Source organism: Anguilla anguilla, chromosome 13 (assembly GCF_013347855.1).
Source record: "Anguilla anguilla isolate fAngAng1 chromosome 13, fAngAng1.pri, whole genome shotgun sequence".
Classification (NCBI taxonomy): Eukaryota; Metazoa; Chordata; class Actinopteri; order Anguilliformes; family Anguillidae; genus Anguilla; species Anguilla anguilla.
Window position 1 is genome coordinate 12,139,818 of NC_049213.1, and position 19,527 is coordinate 12,159,344.

A 19,527-nucleotide genomic window follows, 5' to 3' on the forward strand; every position below is an offset into this window, starting at 1 on the left:
TCAGGACCTTAGTTAGAGGAATCAGCTGAAGAACGAAAATATTTTACAGTGTCATTACAATGTCACCCAGATGACAGATACGCGGACTGAATGCGGCACAAGAGAAAAAAAAAAAGATCTCGAGAAATTGGCTACAAAATAAGCACACGATCACTGCAGAACGACCTCTGCCCCAATGCTTCGCATCGCCTGCGCTCACAGCTGAGCTCGCTGGCTAACCACCTCACCGGAACCTGCAGTTCGGCCGCTCGCGTTTCCTCTGTCATTTATAGGGACAGGAAGACGGCGTTTGCGTAGCCTAACGTACGGGGATTTTTTTTAAATTATTTTTTTTGCCTTTCTCTTGCACAAGAAGGTCGCGCCCTTTGTAGGTGTACACAGCGAGCCCCCTCCAGTGCCGTTGGCGTGTTGCGCTGTTCCAGTGCGGCCCGGGCGGGCAGGGGTGTGTGTGGGGGGGGGGGGGGGGGGGGGGTTAGGAGGGGTTTAGTGCATGTAGACCGCTGCCCGTGCTGAGCTCCCAGTGCACTGAGAGACCCTAGAGTCTGGGCTTTGGGGATTTGGGGGGGGGGGTTTGTGTTGGGGCGTGTGCAGTGAGGGAGTGGGAGGCGGAGCTCCTTCAGTACGGGCTGCAGGGAAGGGCGTAGCAGCTGAGTTCGGCGAGGTCGGGGAGAGCCGCGATGGAGGCGGAGGCGGAGTCCAGCTCGTCCGAGGGAGGGAAGTCGCCCGAGATCATCATGGGGTCGTTGAACAGGAAGTCCTGCAGGCTGATATTGGGGGACAGGTCCTCCAGCTCGCTCATCATGGATTCAGAGGACCGCAGCAGGTCTTCTGAGGCTGGGGGGGAGGGGGGGGGGGCAGAGGAAGGACAGGGGTGAGATCGGCAGAGGGCGCAGTCCAAAAAGCTGCTGAAAGCTGAACACCTTTAATCAATACTTACACAAAGCCTTATTCATAAAAGCCTTTAATATGTAACGTTTTTGCTGAAGTTTCATTGTGACGTTTTATCTCACACACACACACACACACACAAAAAGACGTTTCGTTCATTCAGCCCATTGATTCATTAACCTCTCATTCTAGAACAGGTCCACAGGCTAAAGCTAATAACATCAAGTACAAAAACAGCGCTGAAAAAAACAGAACCATTTCTTTAACCCATTTAGGTTATAACTAATATATTTATTTATTTTTTTTAGCTAGTCGTTGGCGCTGTGAGACAAGCTATTCTGGTAGCCAGATGAGGCGTGTTGAGAAAAATAAGAGTGCCCGTCTCAGCTGCACGGTGAATTCCGGTGCTTACGTACCAAAAGTCACAGAGAACCTGCCGGAATGTGCAGTCACAGGTGAAGGGCAGATGGGGAAGCTAGGGAACTTCTTACATATTAGGCTGCCTTCTTTATCCACCTGTTAGCTTCTTGTTGTGGTTTGTTGTTGCCTATTTTGCAATATTCCTCGAGGGAAAGCGTATGCCTGAGTTTTGTCTTCCTGTGCATCGTTCTCACAGTCCAAAGTCTAGAGTTCATCATGGACCATACATAGCGAAACATCCATTTAAATGTGTGACCCCCGTTACAGGCAGAGATGGAAAAACCCAGGTCCAGAAAGTAAAAGCATTTTGTTCCAGTCACCTGGATTTGCACAGTTAGCACAAGTCTTCATCCAGGAGGCAGAACTAATGTGTTCGTGGGTGGAAGAAACACACGGCAAGACTTTTACTTTCTCAACCCTGGACTTTCAAACTCCGGCTACAGGTTATAGAGTATTTGTGTTTACTTCAGAGTGGCACAAAGAAAAGTAAAAAGGAGTCCGATAATTTGACGAGTGAAATTCAGTGTGATTGTAATAACGATCGGGTCATTTAACCTGAAGATCGTAAAAAAAAAAACTAATAAACATGGCAGCCGTTAATCTAAGCCAAACCCACACAAGGCCACGGTTTGAGGGTCACATTTCTGAAAGGTTAATCACCATTTCTGGCCACAGAAGTGAAGATTAGTAAAAGCAAAGTGTGAGTTGCCCCCATGACGAAAATCAAGACTTTCACAGAGGCCCCCTTCGCGGACGCTGACCACGCCCTCCGTTTATGACATCACCGGGCCGCGGTCCAATGAGAGCGAAGCCCGTGTGTCTGCTTGATTCCTCGTTCGAGCCGCATGCCAGAGGTTTCAGAGAGAGGACAGCCTGCTCGGCGCAGCGTGCCAAGGGGACGGACGTCAGACAGATCGATACGCTTCCCTCGCCCAGGGCCAAGGAGCACGGAGCTGGAGAGGTGGAGCGCAGAGCAGGGTAGAGTTCTGCGAAGGTGCCCCCCGGCGGTGGGAAGTGTTGGGGGTGGAGTGGGGGTGGGAGGCTACTCGGGGGGGGGGGCGGTGGGTACGGCTAACACTCACCGGCTGCCTCTTCGTCGTGCGGCGCGCACAGACCGTTCATCGGCACCGCGGCTTCTGGATCAGCTAACGGATTCATGGGCGATTTAGCTTCCAACGTGTTCCTGAAGTAACCAATGATAAAGAGGGGATTACATCACCGCACCGGAAAGCCACGCCTCCTCAGCTGGGGGGGGGGGGGGGGTAATGCTACGAGTCCCGGCGATAGAGTACCTCTCCGCTATGCCAGGAGCGCCAAAAAACGAAGACCCCCCCCAAAAAAAAAGGGAGACAAAAAAAAACTAAGATCAAAGACCAGGACTCAAGCAAGACTGCGGCCGTTTCTAGATTTCGCCCCAGCGTCTGCTCTTACCGACTAGCCAAGGTCACTTAAGCGATTAATCTGATCGGCGCGTACTCGCAACTGAACTACGTTACTGGCGTCTAACCTGAGAGTGAGCCAGCACTGGGTCCACACGGCCAATCAAACCCAGAACGGAAAGCTGCTTACTGAAGGGTCCTCCGGGACGTCCACGTCCCAGTAAAACTCCACACCAAGCGGGTTCGCTTGCTCGTAAATAAAATAGCCGTCATTACTGCTACAAAAGCTCCGAGAGGTTTCACTTCCCCGACTAGACTGTTAACGGTCTAAAAAGTCCGGGGCTGACCACTGCTTCGGGTCGAAATCAACCCTGCCTGGCTGTCTTTCCGTCTTCCAATTTTCAATCTAAACAAAACACTCGTTTATCTCTCGGTGCGCGAACCATTTTCAAACGTTTAGTCATTCGCTCACAGCTGAGCTCTTCTTCAAACCGTACCACAATTTTACCACACGTCTGGGAACCAGTAAGTGCGAGGGGGAAATGATGCTTCTTGCCGAATTTATTTCGAGACCGTACCCAACAGGCAGTCCGAACGGCAGCTAAGTCAAAAAAAGCGTTCTCTCGAGCTTGTGTTACCGCTTCACACAAAGACCACGACGCATGCGGGCATGGACAGAAGCCAGGCGCACTTACTCTTTGGAGATGAACACGAGCTTGGTCTTGATGTATTTTATGTAAGGGCTGTCCGCTGCAAAGAGAAGAAACAAAAGGATGAAATGTTTTTTTTTTTTTCTAGACGTGGGCCAGCGCACAGTGATGATGTCACCGGCTGGCGGTACACTTATGGTGAGACTTGGACAGGCTCAAACCCGTTACGTGTACGTTATGGGATTGCTAGTTCGATGTCTGTATTGGGAGTCGTTCTCCATCACACATGCATAGGAGACACAAGCAGTGCTGGGTTTACTGAAGGGCTTGGAATGAATTTTGAGAACCAGTCCATGAGGCTAATGGAAGAGTCATCGCCGCTGAAGCTGTATATAGCGGTCATATTGTCATTTTTACACACACCGCGCTGGTTTCACAGCGGACCCTTCTGCTTCGCACATAACAGCTTCTGTTTAGCTCTTAAAAATCAATGACAAAAAACTCCAATTTAAAAAGACCGTGCCATAAGCTCTAACGGGCATACAATGACATCGTAACTTTGGGAAGAATTTGGTTGTATCCTGGAGAATAATCTAAAGTGGCTAACTTGCCTCGCCTGATATCTTGGGACCTAACTAGTTCCTGATTTTGCAGGTGAAAGCACAAGGCAGGAGACCCTGCAGCTTTCTGGGAAAGGGCCTGGAGGGCCCCGCATTCAGCCCCCTGGGCGCCGGTGAGCGGGAGCCTCACCTCCACTCTTCTCCGAGTAGTACTTCCCGAAGGCCTCGTCTTTGGGGGTGTTGGGGTACAGGAACTTGAGGGGGTTCTCCGGAACGTTTTCCGCTTCCAGTATCTGGAAGTTGCGGATTATCTCGGAGAAAGGGATCTGGGCGAGGTCCACTTTGGTGAAGGGCTGCACCGAGCGCACGTTGGGCGTTCCTAAAGAAAGGGGCGGGGAAAACGAGACAAGGCGGGGTCGGTCACAGAAGCGCCACCTCCTCGTATGGAAATTTAAATAAATATTCACTATCAGGTTGCTATGGTAACTGTCGCTCTCCATCATCATCCATTGTTTGTGTGGCAACATGTCTTTGTTTTTGTTTCATATTTCGCCACCGCGACCATGAGCTGGACTAAGCGGTTAAAGAATGGATGGATGGATGGACGGAGTTAAGCCAATAGGCCTATTTTTAAAAATGCATTTACACTAATGGATTTAGGTTCATTATTATAAAAGATTACAGAAAGTGGCTGCTTTTTATTAAATTAAATAAAAGGTTGTTTTTTTAAGAAACAGTGTAAGCATATGATTGAGCAGTAGCTTAATGAATAATACTTAGTGACGGTGTCAAATGTCTTGCTATTAGTAGGCTACACAACTATAAAAATAGTTCCACCTACTGGTTCCATATGTAATTGCATAGAAAATGATTACACGAAAGGTGTGTGTGAATGGGCAATACCCCAGACACCAACAATGTTTACCACAGTGATTTGGCTTACAATTATGTTGACCCAAATTTCATCATACTGAATTTTACTGAATCCAACCGATTTTTACAATGACTTCCAAGCCCAAAAATTATGCTGTTCATTTTAATGAAGTCCAGGTTGTGTGTGCAAACCCGCCCACCCATCGTATATAATATGGGACCACGCCCCCACCTCAAACTGCTGCCACTGTCCCTTCACCCTTCACCCACAACCGCGTAGCAGACACCAACCCAAACCTCCCCTCACAGCTCCCGCCCCCACCCCGCCCTCACCGTCTATAAAATACTCCACCCAGGAAAAGGTGATGCCGCCATCTTTGATGCTCTCGCTGAACCGGAGCAGGAAGGTCCCGTTCTGCTTCTTCGTCAGCAAGATCTTCTCCCGGCTTTTGCTCACAAATCCCATAATGCATCTGCACAGGCACGAAGATGGACACACACAAACACACACACACACACAAACACGCACACACGTGCATGTACACACACACAAACACACACACACAAACACGCACATGTACACACACACACACACATACACACACACACAAACACGCACACACGTGCATGTACACACACACACACACACACAAAGCATTGCTTAAAAACCCCACAGTGCACCTTCATAAAAGGCCTCATAAAAGCTTGCATCGGCGTCTACCCGTGCAGATAATTCGCTGCGTCGGGCTTGACAGCCGAAACGGGGCCCGGGCGAGCTTACCCGTCCCTCCACAGGTTCTCCAGGTAGCTCTTCACCATGACGAGGATGCCGTCAAACCAGGTCCAGAAGGTGAAGTTCACGCCGGGAAGCATTTCCTGTAGGGCGCAAGAGAGCACGTCTGTGGTCCGCACGTTTGCGACAACAGGGAATAGCGCCTCCGCTGGTCGAGCACCAAACTGACAAGGCATACCAACACTACAAACACTTTTCTTTTTTTTTCTCACCTTAGAAAACCTGCCCCAGGGCATTTTGCAGTTGCAGTAGCTTTGCTTCTTGCCTGGTGGATCAGAAACAAATGAGATGCTACAGACGTTGTGACTTGCTGTGGTCACTAAACACCCTGTGGCCTCTACGATAACAATCAGTGAGGTTAATGTCACTGTTCTAGTAAACGTTCTCCTCAACTGGCAACCAAATCATCAGCCCGACTGCATAATCCCTCGCATTCTCTACCCACTTTGACCCCCGCTGTCATCACTGGGAGAAATGGAGGGAAAATGAATAAATCAAATAGGCATTACCTGAAAGAAAATGGTTGCCAGGTAAACTCATGAGTTAAATGCACTCCTTCATATCCAGCTGAGAGAAACTTAGACAGTCTGAAGGTGGGAAACCGGGGACGGGGACCGTACCGAAGAGTTTCTGAGCGATCATGTGCAGCTGGCTGTCGTCCAGCCCCCTCTGGGTGGAGGAGAGGAACTGCCAGCTGAGGACCTCCGCGAGCTGGGGCCAGGAGGCTGCCGGGGAGCTGGCGAAGAACTTCACATTCTACGCACGCGTGCACACGCACAAACACACACACACACAAACACACGCACAAACACACACACGCACACACACACACAAACACACACACGCACATCCACACGCAGAAACACACACGCACACACGCACACAAACACACACACACACACACACAAACACACGCACACAAACACACACACACACACACACAAACACACGCACACACACACACACACACACACAAACACACGCACAAACACACGCACACACGCACATGCACACGCACACATGGATACAAACACACACACACACGCACACACAGTTAGCAGTGAAACCAACCGCTCTAATTGATTAAAGCAGAGTAACAATGAAAACCAGTAGAGCCTGTGGCTCTCCAGGACCAGAGTTGCAGACCCCTGGTTTAACCAAACAAACAGGGTTATTACAATCACTCACAAACATTTTTAATTACGGTAAAGTTGTGTGCTTCACTGAACCTTCCAACAGGGTTACTGAATGAAAGGTGCAACAGTATCAGCAAGTGGTCAGTACAGCCTGGAGCGGTCAGAGTGACCCGGAGCGGTCAGCGTGACCCGGAGCGGTCAGAGTGACCCGGAGCGGTCAGCGTGACCTGGAGCGGTCAGAGTGACCCGGAGCGGTCAGTGTGACCTGGAGCGGTCAGCGATGGAATGTGGGCACGGTCACACGCTCACCTTGGGGTCGGAGCACAGCATGTTGAACCACAGCACGGAGGCCCAGGCGGTCTGCTGCTGGCTGGAGTTGGAGATGATGACCACGGGCAGCGAGGAGGCCTGTCGGAGGAACAGGGCGGAGCACAAGGCCGATCAGCAGGGGGCGCCGCAGGTGCGCGACAGATCCCAAACCCGCCGTTCCAGCCAAACCCAGCAGAAATGCACATTCAGTCGGTTTAACCCAAGCACTGGACTGTGCTGAGTGTAAGTCACGGAACAGGGAGAGTATAACGACACGCTACTGATTATAAGAGCCACATTAACCCACAAAACACCCAAACAACCCAAGTCTTCATCCAGTGGCAACTTTCCTCAGGAGCAAAGTCGCTCCGTGTGCACATTCGTAACCACTCGTGCGCTACAGAGTTGGGAGCTCGTGGACGTGAAGCCGAGGACCAATAAGGGGAGGGGAGGCCACGGGAAGACCCACCTCCAGCGCGACTGACAGTCCATGCAGCTCGAATACGGTCTCGAAGTGGATCACGTGCAGCTCCTCGGTCACGCTCAAGGAGAGCTGCGAGACAAGAGCGAGGTCACTGCACACAGCACACGTCTCTGCGTGAGCACACTGCACACTGCACACTGCACACTGCACACTGCACACTGCACACTGCACACTGCACACTGCACACTGCACACTGCACACTGCACACTGCACACTGCACACTGCACACTGCACACTGCACACTGCACACTGCACACAGCACACTGCACACTGCACACTGCACACTGCACACTGCACACTGCACACTGCACACTTCTCTTTCTGAGCACAGACGCGCCGACCTCCCCGTGCAGACAGCGCCAGGCCACGCAAACAGATACAATAACAACCACAGCCCCGGGCCCTGCACTGCGGTACTCTCCAGGTAGCCCGTCTCTAAGGAACACTGCATAAAACAGGGCTTTTATAGGCTCAACTAAAGTACTGTGGAGTCCCTGGCTGTGCTTCTGTCAGACGTGTGTGTGTGTGTGTGTGTGTAGGTGTGCAGGTGTGTGTGTGTGCGTATGTGTTCGTAGGTGTGCGTGTGTATGTGTCGGTGTGTGTGTGTGTCAGAGAGAGAGTGGGAGAGAAACGGCGTGGTGTGAGAAGGGAGCATAGGCTCACAAACATTTGTCAACATGTGTGGGCATCAGTGTATACGTGTCTGCGTGCTAGCGTGCTAGTGTGTTTGCGCTTAGTGTCCTAGTGTGCTAGTGTGCTACTGTCCTAGTGTGCGTGCATATAAACAGGATATGAACTCACATCATTCACTCCCTTGCCTCCTCCAGACTTCTGCTCTCTCAGGGTCTGTGCAGGGAGAGACAGACATTAGGACCATGGGCAGCAGAGGCCATCTGTCACTCACGACTTGCTCCAGCCATGCTACGCTCCTCAGGGCAGGTACACCCCTCATCCAAGCTTCACATTTATAGCCATTTAGCTGCAGCTCTTACTCACAGTGCAGTAACAAGAGAAAACTGCTCTTTCACCGGACAAAAAAAAAAACTGGTTTAGACTCAACCCTTTCCAGCAATTACCAAAGCCATCAGTTCCCCAGCCCGGAGAGCCACAGCTGTCTGCTGGCTCTCACCGTTAAGCAGCAACCGTGTTATCAGTTTCTTTAACTCATCAATTAAATGCTGAGAAAAGCCGAAACCCAGCGGAACCTGTGGTTGTCCAGAACCAGAGGGGACACCCCTAATTTAGAAGAAGACCGGTAACAGTGCTTGCCCTTGTATGCATTCACAATAACCTACGAGGGAAGTGCTGGCTTACCGACTTCGGTACTGAATGTGCTGTGTGAAATCTCAGCACACCGAATGATACTGGACTGACACGGATCTCAACACGGATTTTAAAACCCCCACGTGCTGCGGACTGAAATAAACCGGTGGCAATAACTGCAGGTATCAAACTCCGTAGCGGTCGAACCCGGGAAAGAGAAACCCCCCCCCCCCGACGCGGGGCGCACTTCGGCCTCCACTCACCAGATGGCGGAAGTCGGCCACCATGCCGCCGCTCGTGCTCTCCGCCATGTTCAGGGCCTTGCAGCTGTTCCCCAGCACGTTGAACCGTCGGTACCTTCGGTCAGAGAGACGCGAGACTGAGCGCGCTCAGGGCGTGGCACCGCGGCACCGCTCGCTGCAGTCGGCACGAGGCCGAGCGTTCGCAGAGCAGCGCTCTAACAGGCCGAGCCTCCCGCCAGCCCCCGCTCCGCTGTACTACGCTGCGCTGCTCTGCGCTAAACATATTTTAAACTGCGTTCACGGGCCGTTTTTTAATGGACCTCTACGCCACTCCTCCCAGCGCACATATGCACATGCACTCAAGCATCTGTGGCTCAATGAGGAGCGTTAGACTGGGTTGTCCAGTACTGCTCTATCCAGACCTGGGTCAAATACCTATTTGTTTTGGATTCGAATACTTTTCTACATTTTACTGATCTTGTCTGGTGTGTTGGAACCAATGAAGTATTCTCAAAAAGTGCAAACCCCGCCTTCTGGCCATACTGGCAGGCTCAATTACACCAGGCAAGATCAACAGAGCACAGAAAAGTACATGAATCTAAAACAAACAACGTATTTGGCGCAGGTCTGGCTCTATCCCACTACAGAGAAAACACAAAAATAAACCACGTTAGGAAAGGAAGAGGCCGCGAGCGAAGCGTGAGAAAAACGGGAAGCGCGGACGCGAAGGCCGGCGCTCTTCAGCCAGGCGAAGCGGCGCGGGGGGGCCGGCCGATCGGCAGCGCCAGCAGACCGGAGGGGACCGCCACTCACCCTTTCACCTGCACCGCGTCTCTGAAAGAGAGAACAGGGACACGGGCGTCAGCACAAACGCCACAGAGGGCTCGCCGCGCGGCACAAAGCGGCCTGCGCCGCCGCCGTGCTCCACGTCACGACCACACCGAGTACCCAACGACCAATCCTCACACAATAACACCCATCGACACCAAAGACTAAAACAACATTCATTTGCCACTGTTGCGACGCTACTTTATATTTCGCGCCTTCACGCATCTTATCCTGAGAAAAATCTTAAATGGATTGAACGCAGACGCCTGCGTGTCACAGGAGCGAGTAGATGAGGGGAGAGTGGTGAGAGGGAGTGCTTTCCTTTTCCCAGCTCACCTGTCAATCGACACCGTCACTTTCATGGCATGGTTCAGCTCAGGTACTTTCACAAGCAGCCTGAAGACAGAAAGAGAGAGAGAGAGAAAGAGACACAGAGGAAGAGAGAGAAAGAGAGACAGAGGAAGAGAGAGAAAGAGACACAGAGGAAGAGAGAGAAAGAGAGACAGAGGAAGAGAGAGAAAGAGACACAGAGGAAGAGAGAGAAAGAGAGACAGAGGAAGAGAGAGAAAGAGACACAGAGGAAGAGAGAGAAAGAGAGACAGAGACATATTTTAATAACTCCTTTTGGACAATGCTATTAAATATTATGAAAAACAGATTTCAGCCTGCAAGTTTGTCAACACAGGGTTCCTGCCTTTGAAGACAAAAGGTTCAGAAGTCCAAGGTCCAACACACAGTATGTCATGTTGGATTATTATGTTGGAATTTAACTGCAAGGCAATTCCTTTTTTGCTCTCCAGGTAGCGCTGCCACAACAACTACACTGGACCTAAGCAGCCATGTTTCACATACAGTACAGATGAAATCCTTTGTGACACATCATCTTTTTATAAACCATCTTTGTCAATGCCAAGCAAAAATTAACAATAAATGGGTAAACCAAAATACTGCTGGTAAATGGTCACAGTGAGCTGTGGTCCATACTGGCCTGGTTCTACACACTGAGAAGTGGTCCATACTGGCCTGGTTCTACACACTGAGCAGTGATCCATACTGGCCTGGTTCTACACACTGAGCTGAGATCCATACTGGCCTGGTTCTACACAGAGCAGTGATCCATACTGGCCTGGTTCTACACAGAGCAGTGATCCATACTGGCCTGGTTCTACACACTGAGAAGTGGTCCATACTGGCCTGGTTCTACACACTGAGCAGTGATCCATACTGGCCTGGTTCTACACAGAGCAGTGATCCATACTGGCCTGGTTCTACACAGAGCAGTGATCCATACTGGCCTGGTTCTACACTGAAATGTGATCCATACTGGCCTGGTTCTGCACTGAAATGTGATCCATACTGGCCTGGTTCTACACTGAAATGTGATCCATACTGGCCTGCTTCTGACGGAGAACTGCACGTTGGTCCGGAGCACCAGGGGTCCCTTCCCCTGCGGCATGGAGGGCTGGTTCTCCACCACGAAGGCGCTGGAGAACAGAGCAGAGCTGGGATCAGCCTGGACCTCTCTAACCACCCCCCCCCCAGCCCCCCAGCCCCCCAGCCCCGGGGCGACGGGATCACCTCCTCAGCAGGGCGGTGAGGAGCAGCTCCGCCCGCTTCTCCAGATCGGGCTTCTGGGTCTTGAAGGGGTCGCGCTCGTACGTGACCTTCCCCAGCAGCTCGTCCACCTTCCGCAGGAACTTGCGCAGCTGGAACAGGCAGTCAGCCACCGCCGTGAACCTGCGGGCGGCGGCGAAAGCGTCAGGGGGGCGTGCGAGCGCGGCTAAAACTGCGACAGAGACCGCCAGAGGGGACTGAGGGGCCGGGTAAGGGGACTGAGGGGGTGGGTAAGGGGACTGAGGAGGGGGGTCTCAGGGGGTGGGTAAGGGGACTGAGGGGACGGGTAAGGGGACTGAGGAGGGGGGTCTCAGGGGGTGGGTAAGGGGACTGAGGGGACGGGTAAGGGGACTGAGGGGACGGGTAAGGGGACTGAGGAGGGGGGTCTCAGGGGGAGGGTAAGGGGACTGAGGGGGCAGGTAAGGAGACTCAGACAGATATAGACTGGGGGAGACTCACCAGATCTCCAGCTGGTTGAGGCAGGTCTCCACCGGAGCTCCGATGCAGGACGTCTGCTGTCGCCGCTGCCACTCAGTCAGCTCCTCCCCCAGCAGAGCGAAGAGTTCATCAGCTGCGTCCAACAGCACACTCATCCCTGAGAGAAGGGCCTGAGGGGGGGGGGGGGAGCGAGGGGGGGGGGGGGGGGGAGGGAGGGAGGGAGGGAGGGAGGGAGAGGGAGGGGGGCGGGAGGGAGGGAGGGAGAGAGAGAGAGAGAGAGAGAGAGAGAGGCTTAAATGTTTTAAATCAGGTCCCAACAATCTTTGATATTCATAACAGTATTGCAATACACTCACAGAACCAACAAACAAAGCACTTTAGATGGGACCTGCTACACTATAGACCGCAGAACTTCCATTAAATAATTCATATCTTCACTGCTTTCTGATCTATACACAAAGCTTAAAAAGAACTAGGGATGGGTATCATTTTGATTTTGCCGATATCAGAGCTAAAACAGTACTTTTAAGTGCCTGAAGCGATACTCACTTTACAATAAAGAACAAACAACAACATTAAAGTATTTTTTGTTGCAAAGAAACTTAATTTAGTCGCATAAATTATACTTTATATACTTCTACTTCATAACGCTTCGCTCCAGGCATTTTGACATTAGCTAGCTTGGTTACTGTAATCTGTGCCTGCCCCTTTAAATAAACCAATCAATAAAATGATCAATAATATATAAGTATATTTTTTTAAAGACAACAGGTTTATCTGTGAGCGAGCCTGTTGCAGTACCTTCCGGGAAGCGTCCAGCCTGTTGAGCAGATACTGCAGAATCTTCATCTGCTCGCTCTTCTCTGCTTCGGTGATGTTCCCTGGGGGGCAGCTCACAGTTACTCACTGAAGCACGCGTGCGACAAAGCGCACCAGTTCTGACAGCTGGTCCCATGCCTTTTTTTTTGCTGCTCAACGTGGGGCTGAGCATGCCCAGTTACCCCCCCCACCACCACCTCCCCACCCACCCACCCAATTTCTCATCTGGAACCTCCAATAATCTGCACCCACAGACGCATCCGTGCCCGATCGTGAGATCGAGAGAGAGAGAGCTCAAGCCAATTTGAAATATGGTTCAAATGGAAACGTGTAGACAGGGATCAATGTTCACCTTCTGAACCGAAACCGGTTTTTCCTGAAACAGGAGTACAGAGACATGGCGAGAATCCAATTTTTTCCCCACAAACAAGCCACGAACGACAAAACAAGAAACGCATGCCTCACCTTCCATCGACTGAGTTTTGTACTTGAAATCAAACTCATCTTGCTGTTCCTCCAGGGATCTTACACTGTGCTCCATGACCTGAACACACAGAAAGAGTCGAGATGGATTTAGAGCACCACACCACTAGACAATTATAAACCTCTGGTTCAACACTCTCCAACTCTTCCACGATGATTTTTGATAGTTTTTCTTAAATCACATTGAAGACATTTACATATGGCATTCATTCATTTATGCAGACAATCGGGGCTCGTGATTGGGGCTGCTGGATGGCTACTGCATCACTCAGGGTACGGGACCCGGGTTCGCGCCATCTAGCCACCGGCTGATTGGACGCCCGTGGACCGCGTGAGAAAACCGCGCGCGAGAGGTCTTCCCCCGACGGCGCTCTGCGCGCGCTCGGCTGCGGTCCGCGGCGCGAGGAGAAGCAGCCCGCGACAGCGCGGGTCGCGTCGGAAAGACCGCGGACGCCTGCGCTCTCCCGAATTGGCAGAGGGATCCGTGAGCCTGGCTGCGGCTGCAGACAAGTGAGGTGGGAACTGCACGTGCCCAGTCCCGCATCCCCAAATTAAATTTTTACAAACATTTCATTTTTTACATTTTATTTCAGGTACAGGTATAGCTCATTCTGTCTCTCTCTGTTGCACTGATGCATGTTGTAAGGGTGTGCCAACCCTTTTCCGCATTGCTCCACCTGTGTACGCCGTGCGTATTGTGTACTTTGCGATGAAAGACACAGCTGTTAACCTGACATCACAAATTCTGAAGATCTCAAACGCAGAGGCACACCTGCACTTGCTTCCTGAGGTCGGCCATCTTGCGCTCGGTGTTCCTGTGGCTGTCGGTCTCCACGGGGCTTGGCTGGACCTGCAGCATCTGAACCTGGGGGGTGGAGAGGGGGAGGAGTTCTGATGATGGACAAGCAGTGTCCCCTCTCACGCTGCGACAGAGGGGTGGAGTCACAACAGAGCAGTGTAACACCGCAAGCCAGCCAGAACGGCTGCAGTGGGAATTTCCGCAGGAAACGCACGTGCACCAGAAGGGAGCGGACCACACGCTTATCAAAAGTGGACAGTTACAACAGGCTTATCTGCCATTGACTTCCCCCCATCACATAGTTTGGGTAGTAAATTTTGGTTATTTTTTTCACTTTATTAGGAGTTGCAATACTTGAACATCCACAACTTTGCAATGCCTCTATTTATTGCACGTGTACATAATGATGTGATTTATAACTAGTAATAAAAACACATGCGCACGCATTTTGAGAGCAGAGTAATATAAGAGCTATGCATGAAACTGTGAAGATTTTTTAAGACACATATTCAGGAAAAGAAACAAAAATAGAGATTATAAAAGTTTAATGACGGCAGAGACACTTGATATTTTACACCCAAGAGACTAAAAAGGTATGTTGTGGCCACTGTACTGTTAAAAAAAATCAAATGTTGATTGAATCCAGGTATAAATTGTGTAAAATCTACACATCAACACTGTATTTACGCTTTTTGAAACACCAATGTGGGACACATACAGGCGCTCTTTGAATAAATGTCATATTGCAGCAGATATTGGCTGACACTTGCACTGCTATGAATAGTAGCTTTCTAAACCTGAAGTGTAGTGGGACTGGGTTTGGTCAGTGCAATGCTGGATACTACAGCTCGCCTGATGTGTCAGACAACTGATTGTTTTTAGGGGCTAGTTGTCTCAAGTTCTTTATTCAGCATATGAAGCATGGTCAGTTGAAAACAGACCGGGTGAATGACTTGGCCAGTCAAGAATTTTTCAGTTTTTAGCTTTGAAAAACTCCTTTGTTGCTTTAGCAGGATGCTTGGGATCATTGCCTTGCTATAGGATGAAGTGTTGTCCAATGAGTTTGGAGGCATCTGCTAGAGCTTGAGCAGATTCTGTACACTTCAGAAGTGAGCTAGTACCTGTGGCAGCCATACATGTCCAGCCCATAACACCCCACCACCATGCTTCACAGATGAAGGGGGGAGGGGGGGGGGGGCTTTGGAACTTGGGCAGTTCCCTTTGGCCTCCACATTTTGCTCTTGCTATCACTCTGATACAAGCAAATCTTGGTCTCATTTGTCCACAAGACCTTTTACCAGAAATCTGCTGGATCTTTTAGGTGCTTCTTAGCAAAGTGTAGCCTGGCCATCCGGTTATGCAGCTAACCAGTGGTTTGCATCTTGCAGTGGAGCCTCTGTAGCACTGTTTGTGAGGGCTTCTGTGAACATTAGTCGCTGGCACAACCACACCAGCCTCCCAAAGAGTGTTTGTGATCAGTCAGACAGGCGTTGGGAGTTTTTCTTCATTATGGTGAGAATTCGTCGCTCATCAACAGTAGAGGTCTTTCTGGGCCTACCAGGCCTTCTGAAATTACTGAGCTTACCAGTGATGTATAAATAAACACTAATATCTGTTCCCACTTGTTAATCAAGCCAGATAAACAGATCAGCTTACCAACTTCAATGCATTCATTTCTCAAGTGAAGAAGGCTTTAATAATAATACTGTTTTGTTTCATCTACCTGTTCTGCCAGTTGAGCAGACTGCAGAATCTCCCGTTCTTTGTTCAGGAACCACTGGATAATATTTGCCAGGATCCATGGCTGCTCCTGGTACACCTGCAGAAATTAAGAGGAGGAGAGAGAAAGACTTTGGATCAGAGACCAAGCATTGCCCATGTAACCCCCATTTCCCTTAAGGAATGAAAAGAGTAAATCAATTTCCTTGACAAAAAACTAAAAAAAAATCACATAAATGAACAGAAACCCCATTTCTTTTTTTAATTTGTAAAAGTTTTCATCCACAACATCGTTGTTGTTGTTACCACCATGCGATCGTTATAATCGTTTGTTAAGAATTCGATAGCAACACTGGCTTTCCGGACCTGGAAGTTCTGCTTAAATCGGCGGATCTTGCTCTGCATCAGGAAGTCTGCCTCCTGTACGAAGCGGCTGTGCTGGTTGTCCAGGTTCTCCAGCAGGGCCTGGAACAGGATGCTGGCCGCGGAGTGGTCCTGTGTGGCCCGAGACCTGGGAGCAGAACACGGACACAAAAAGAGCTCTCACTGCTCCGGGCCGCACTGCCATTTCCTCATCTCTCACAAATCTGGCCTTCCAATCAAACCCCGCCCCCCCTCCTCCTCCCGCCAGGCACCGTTTTATTTTCAGATACAGAATTTCTAGGCGAGACCCAAATTTATCCTCTACAGAAGGACACAACAACTACAATGTCAGCGCACAAGTGTCATGGTGTGTGTAATACCGAGGAACATTTTAACCTGTCCTTTTATTGTCTGATTTCTAGGGGAGTTCCATGAAACCTAAATCCATAATTGCCCATGCTACCAAGAATGCAGTGCTAAGCCTGGTAATGAGACCACAAGCTATATGCTTTCAAAATCAGATTATTCCCAAATTCTCCATTGAGAAATCTCTACATTCATTCTAAAGTCCTGCTAGACATTTTTGAGATGAGTGAACTTTGTTGCCTGGTAGAAGGTCCTAGACTACTGGACCTAAACATATTCTGCTTACTACTCTGTGTTCATTTTCTTTAATTTCATATTTTCCCCACATTAGTTCAATCTTGGTTTTTCATTTACTGTCTGCACTACCTGCGCTTCACAAAGCAAAGGTGTCATTATTATCTTCTGCCTGTGGATGTCTGCATTAGCCTAACTGCTGAAGGCCTACCATAACAAAGACTCTGTTGGCTGCAATGTGCAGGGCAATGGCAGTCTTCCGAAATATTCTAAACCCACATAGTTGAAAGCTTTTTTATTTTAACTTCCCAAATGTGTGAGCATTGTTTTCTTTTCTATTTGCACATGGGGTCCCATGGGTTTCAAAGAGCAGCAGTGGAGGACAAATTAATTTATGAGTCTACTTTCCCGAAGATTACTCCGGCTCATAAAATAACTGATATCCTTTCAGAGTTTTGCAATTGCTCCTCACCAGTCTTGGCTCTCTATCCAGGAAGCCAGATAGTACCGCACATCCATGGGTAACTCATCTCGTCTGTAGAGCTCATCCAACTGCTGCTGGTGCAGGGAGTCCAGTTGCCGTAGCCTCTCCCACTGCGCCATCCTGAGAACACAAAACGTCCTCTCACAGCGGCAATTTATTTCGTCGGGAAATTCCCAAATAGAAAATAACGTGCAATGTTTAGCTTGGAGTTCTGGTGAGGGAGGACATGTTGAATAATATTTGATTCGGTAAGGATTCGATCATTGATATAGCTAGCCATTGCGCAACATTTTTTGTTTGTTTTTTCGTGCGTAGGCAATGCAACACATTCTTCAAGGAAGTACAAAAGAGCAACTCCACACCTGCGAGTTGCCAGCATTTACCATGGCATTAAACGACGGAGCAAAAACTAAAAATGACAACTAAAAACGAAGGAACCAAGATGAACATCGTGTGCACGTGAAAACATGAAAGACAACTGGAAAAAATGAATCATGCAGGGCTTCTTGCACCTTCACGAACACCCACATATCTGAGCTCGGGACAATAGTCAATCGCGTGACTGGCAGCAGAGACACAATATTTATTTGTTTTATTTGGGTGGAATAAATCGTTTCATATGACAGGCCTATGATTTCGCTTCATGTAACGAAGCCATTGTATGGCCAAAACTTGGATCTAAATTGTTAGTCTAGCTGGATACACAATGCATAAAAACAATGTACGCTAGTCTAGTCTACATATCTAAATATCAATTTATGCTAGTAAACAACTGTCACGGCAATTAATAAAATCGCAAACTGGTACTAGGAACCCAAAATAAGATGTCAGATGAGGGAAATGTAAAAGTTAGTTAGATAACTGAACGCTAAAGCTAACAACAAGATAAACGAACAAACAAGGAAAACGGTTGCTACTTATGATAGTACCTGTTAGCTAGAGAAAAACAAACTTACCCGAATTAACACTTTTCTTTTGTTTACTTCCTAAAACAGCAGTCTGCGATATGACTTCTATATTAGAATTCACGGCAGGAACGTCGTCAAACGGCTTGCTCTGATTAAAGTTACAATGCTCACGTAGGTTTTCGCTGCAACTCAAATGTATACACTGATACAATTTCGTTTCTCCTGTCAGCAAGACATTCCTCTCACTCCCACTGTCAACGTTCTCGGTTATAGGTTGTTCTGACGTTCAAAGCGTTTTATTGGCTGCTTTATGGATTATCTACGCCTTTCTCTGCTTTCCGTTATATGTGCGCCATTTTGGCTCTTAATATTCAATAACGACCGCAGTTCAGTGATAACCACAAGGTAACGAGCCAAAATGAAGACGCTTAGTTGATGTTGTGCCATTGTCCTGAAAGCTCTAGCGAAGTGCTGATTGGTCTACCTTGAAGTGTCAATCTTTTGAGTGAGGAAGAGGCGGGATAAACCGTTTAGCGGTGGGAGTGGGAGAGAATCAGAGAACAGCGAAAATAGAAACTCATGGCTTGGTAGGAGGAAATTTCCAAGAAATGACGAAGTGAAACTTAAGCATTCGTCCAACCCTATTTCTTACAGTCTCTGGTCCACCCACAAAACAGTGACGTACGGAAAGTCACGCAAATTAAATTCGTCAACAAATTGGATTTTATGCGGTTATTTATTAGGCTTGACTTTTCTACTGTGCTTTTTCTACTCTAAACTTGAATGCAACAACGTGGAATTATAGACAATGAAAGGCTAAAACAGGTGTACTCAATATGCGCATTAGATGTAAAATGAACGGCATTTGATATCGGGTTCTTATGTAACTTGCATAATCCTAGACAAATGCGGTTACATTGTTGCTAATGATATTTTCCCGAACAAATAAAACGTGCAAAACATAATTGTCTGTAGCCAACCATCTGTTGACTCTTCTGTGATCGTGTTTATTTGTGCGATTCAACTACCTGTAGCACGTACTTCTACCGAAGTCAGTTTTCGGGGAATATGCTTTTTGAAGTGCTTGCACTCAAAATTCATCAGTAAAATGTTGGATGACGTTTGTGGGCTGCTCAGTGCTGTTCATTTTACTGACGGAGTATTACCTCTGAGATTGATGTTTTATCTGCAGCCTAAATGGCATCTACTTTCTGTGGATGTATGGATTTGTGGTAAACTGCAAAATAAACGGACTCGGTGTGCAGTGTAGCAGGAAGGCACTGTTGCACCCGGGCTCAGAGGGTTTTGCTAGACATTTCCTCAAGTTGCATTTTCCTATTACCAACTAATTGCTTTTATGAAGGTCACAATTGATCATTAATTGTATAATTAGTCATTACCACAGCTCAATGTCTGCAGTGATCCCACAGGGATTTATATGGTAATGCAAGTTAAAATCACTTTGGTCCAGTGCC

General features: G+C 48.9%; 1 protein-coding gene across 1 annotated transcript; it reads right to left on the reverse strand.

Annotated features, from left to right (window-relative positions):
• Positions 1 to 457: 457 nt before the first annotated feature.
• stat2 (signal transducer and activator of transcription 2) lies at positions 458 to 18,312 on the reverse strand. The gene is made up of 24 exons (XM_035387389.1): positions 18,101 to 18,312; positions 17,133 to 17,264; positions 16,064 to 16,208; positions 15,702 to 15,797; positions 13,952 to 14,044; positions 13,162 to 13,240; positions 12,679 to 12,758; positions 11,899 to 12,047; positions 11,404 to 11,562; positions 11,220 to 11,309; positions 10,162 to 10,221; positions 9,811 to 9,831; positions 9,019 to 9,112; positions 8,294 to 8,338; positions 7,478 to 7,561; positions 7,009 to 7,107; positions 6,184 to 6,319; positions 5,776 to 5,828; positions 5,552 to 5,646; positions 5,104 to 5,243; positions 4,088 to 4,276; positions 3,383 to 3,437; positions 2,391 to 2,491; positions 458 to 834 (listed from the first exon to the last, which is right to left on the reverse strand). The coding sequence occupies exons 2-24, from the start codon at positions 17,261 to 17,263 to the stop codon at positions 617 to 619; spliced, it is 2,412 nt and encodes an 803-aa protein (XP_035243280.1). The 5' UTR covers position 17,264; positions 18,101 to 18,312; the 3' UTR covers positions 458 to 616.
• Positions 18,313 to 19,527: the final 1,215 nt, after the last annotated feature.

Coding starts and splice junctions, on each gene's coding strand:
- stat2 (XM_035387389.1), bottom strand. CDS start 17,263: ATGGCGCAGTGGGAGAGGCTACGGCAACTGGACTCCCTGCACCAGCAG. Junction 15,798..16,063: donor GATTTAAGCAGAACTTCCAG/GTCCGGAAAGCC, acceptor TAATTTCTGCAG/GTGTACCAGGAGCAGCCATG. Junction 2,492..3,382: donor CTCGTGTTCATCTCCAAAGA/GTAAGTGCGCCT, acceptor TGGTTACTTCAG/GAACACGTTGGAAGCTAAAT.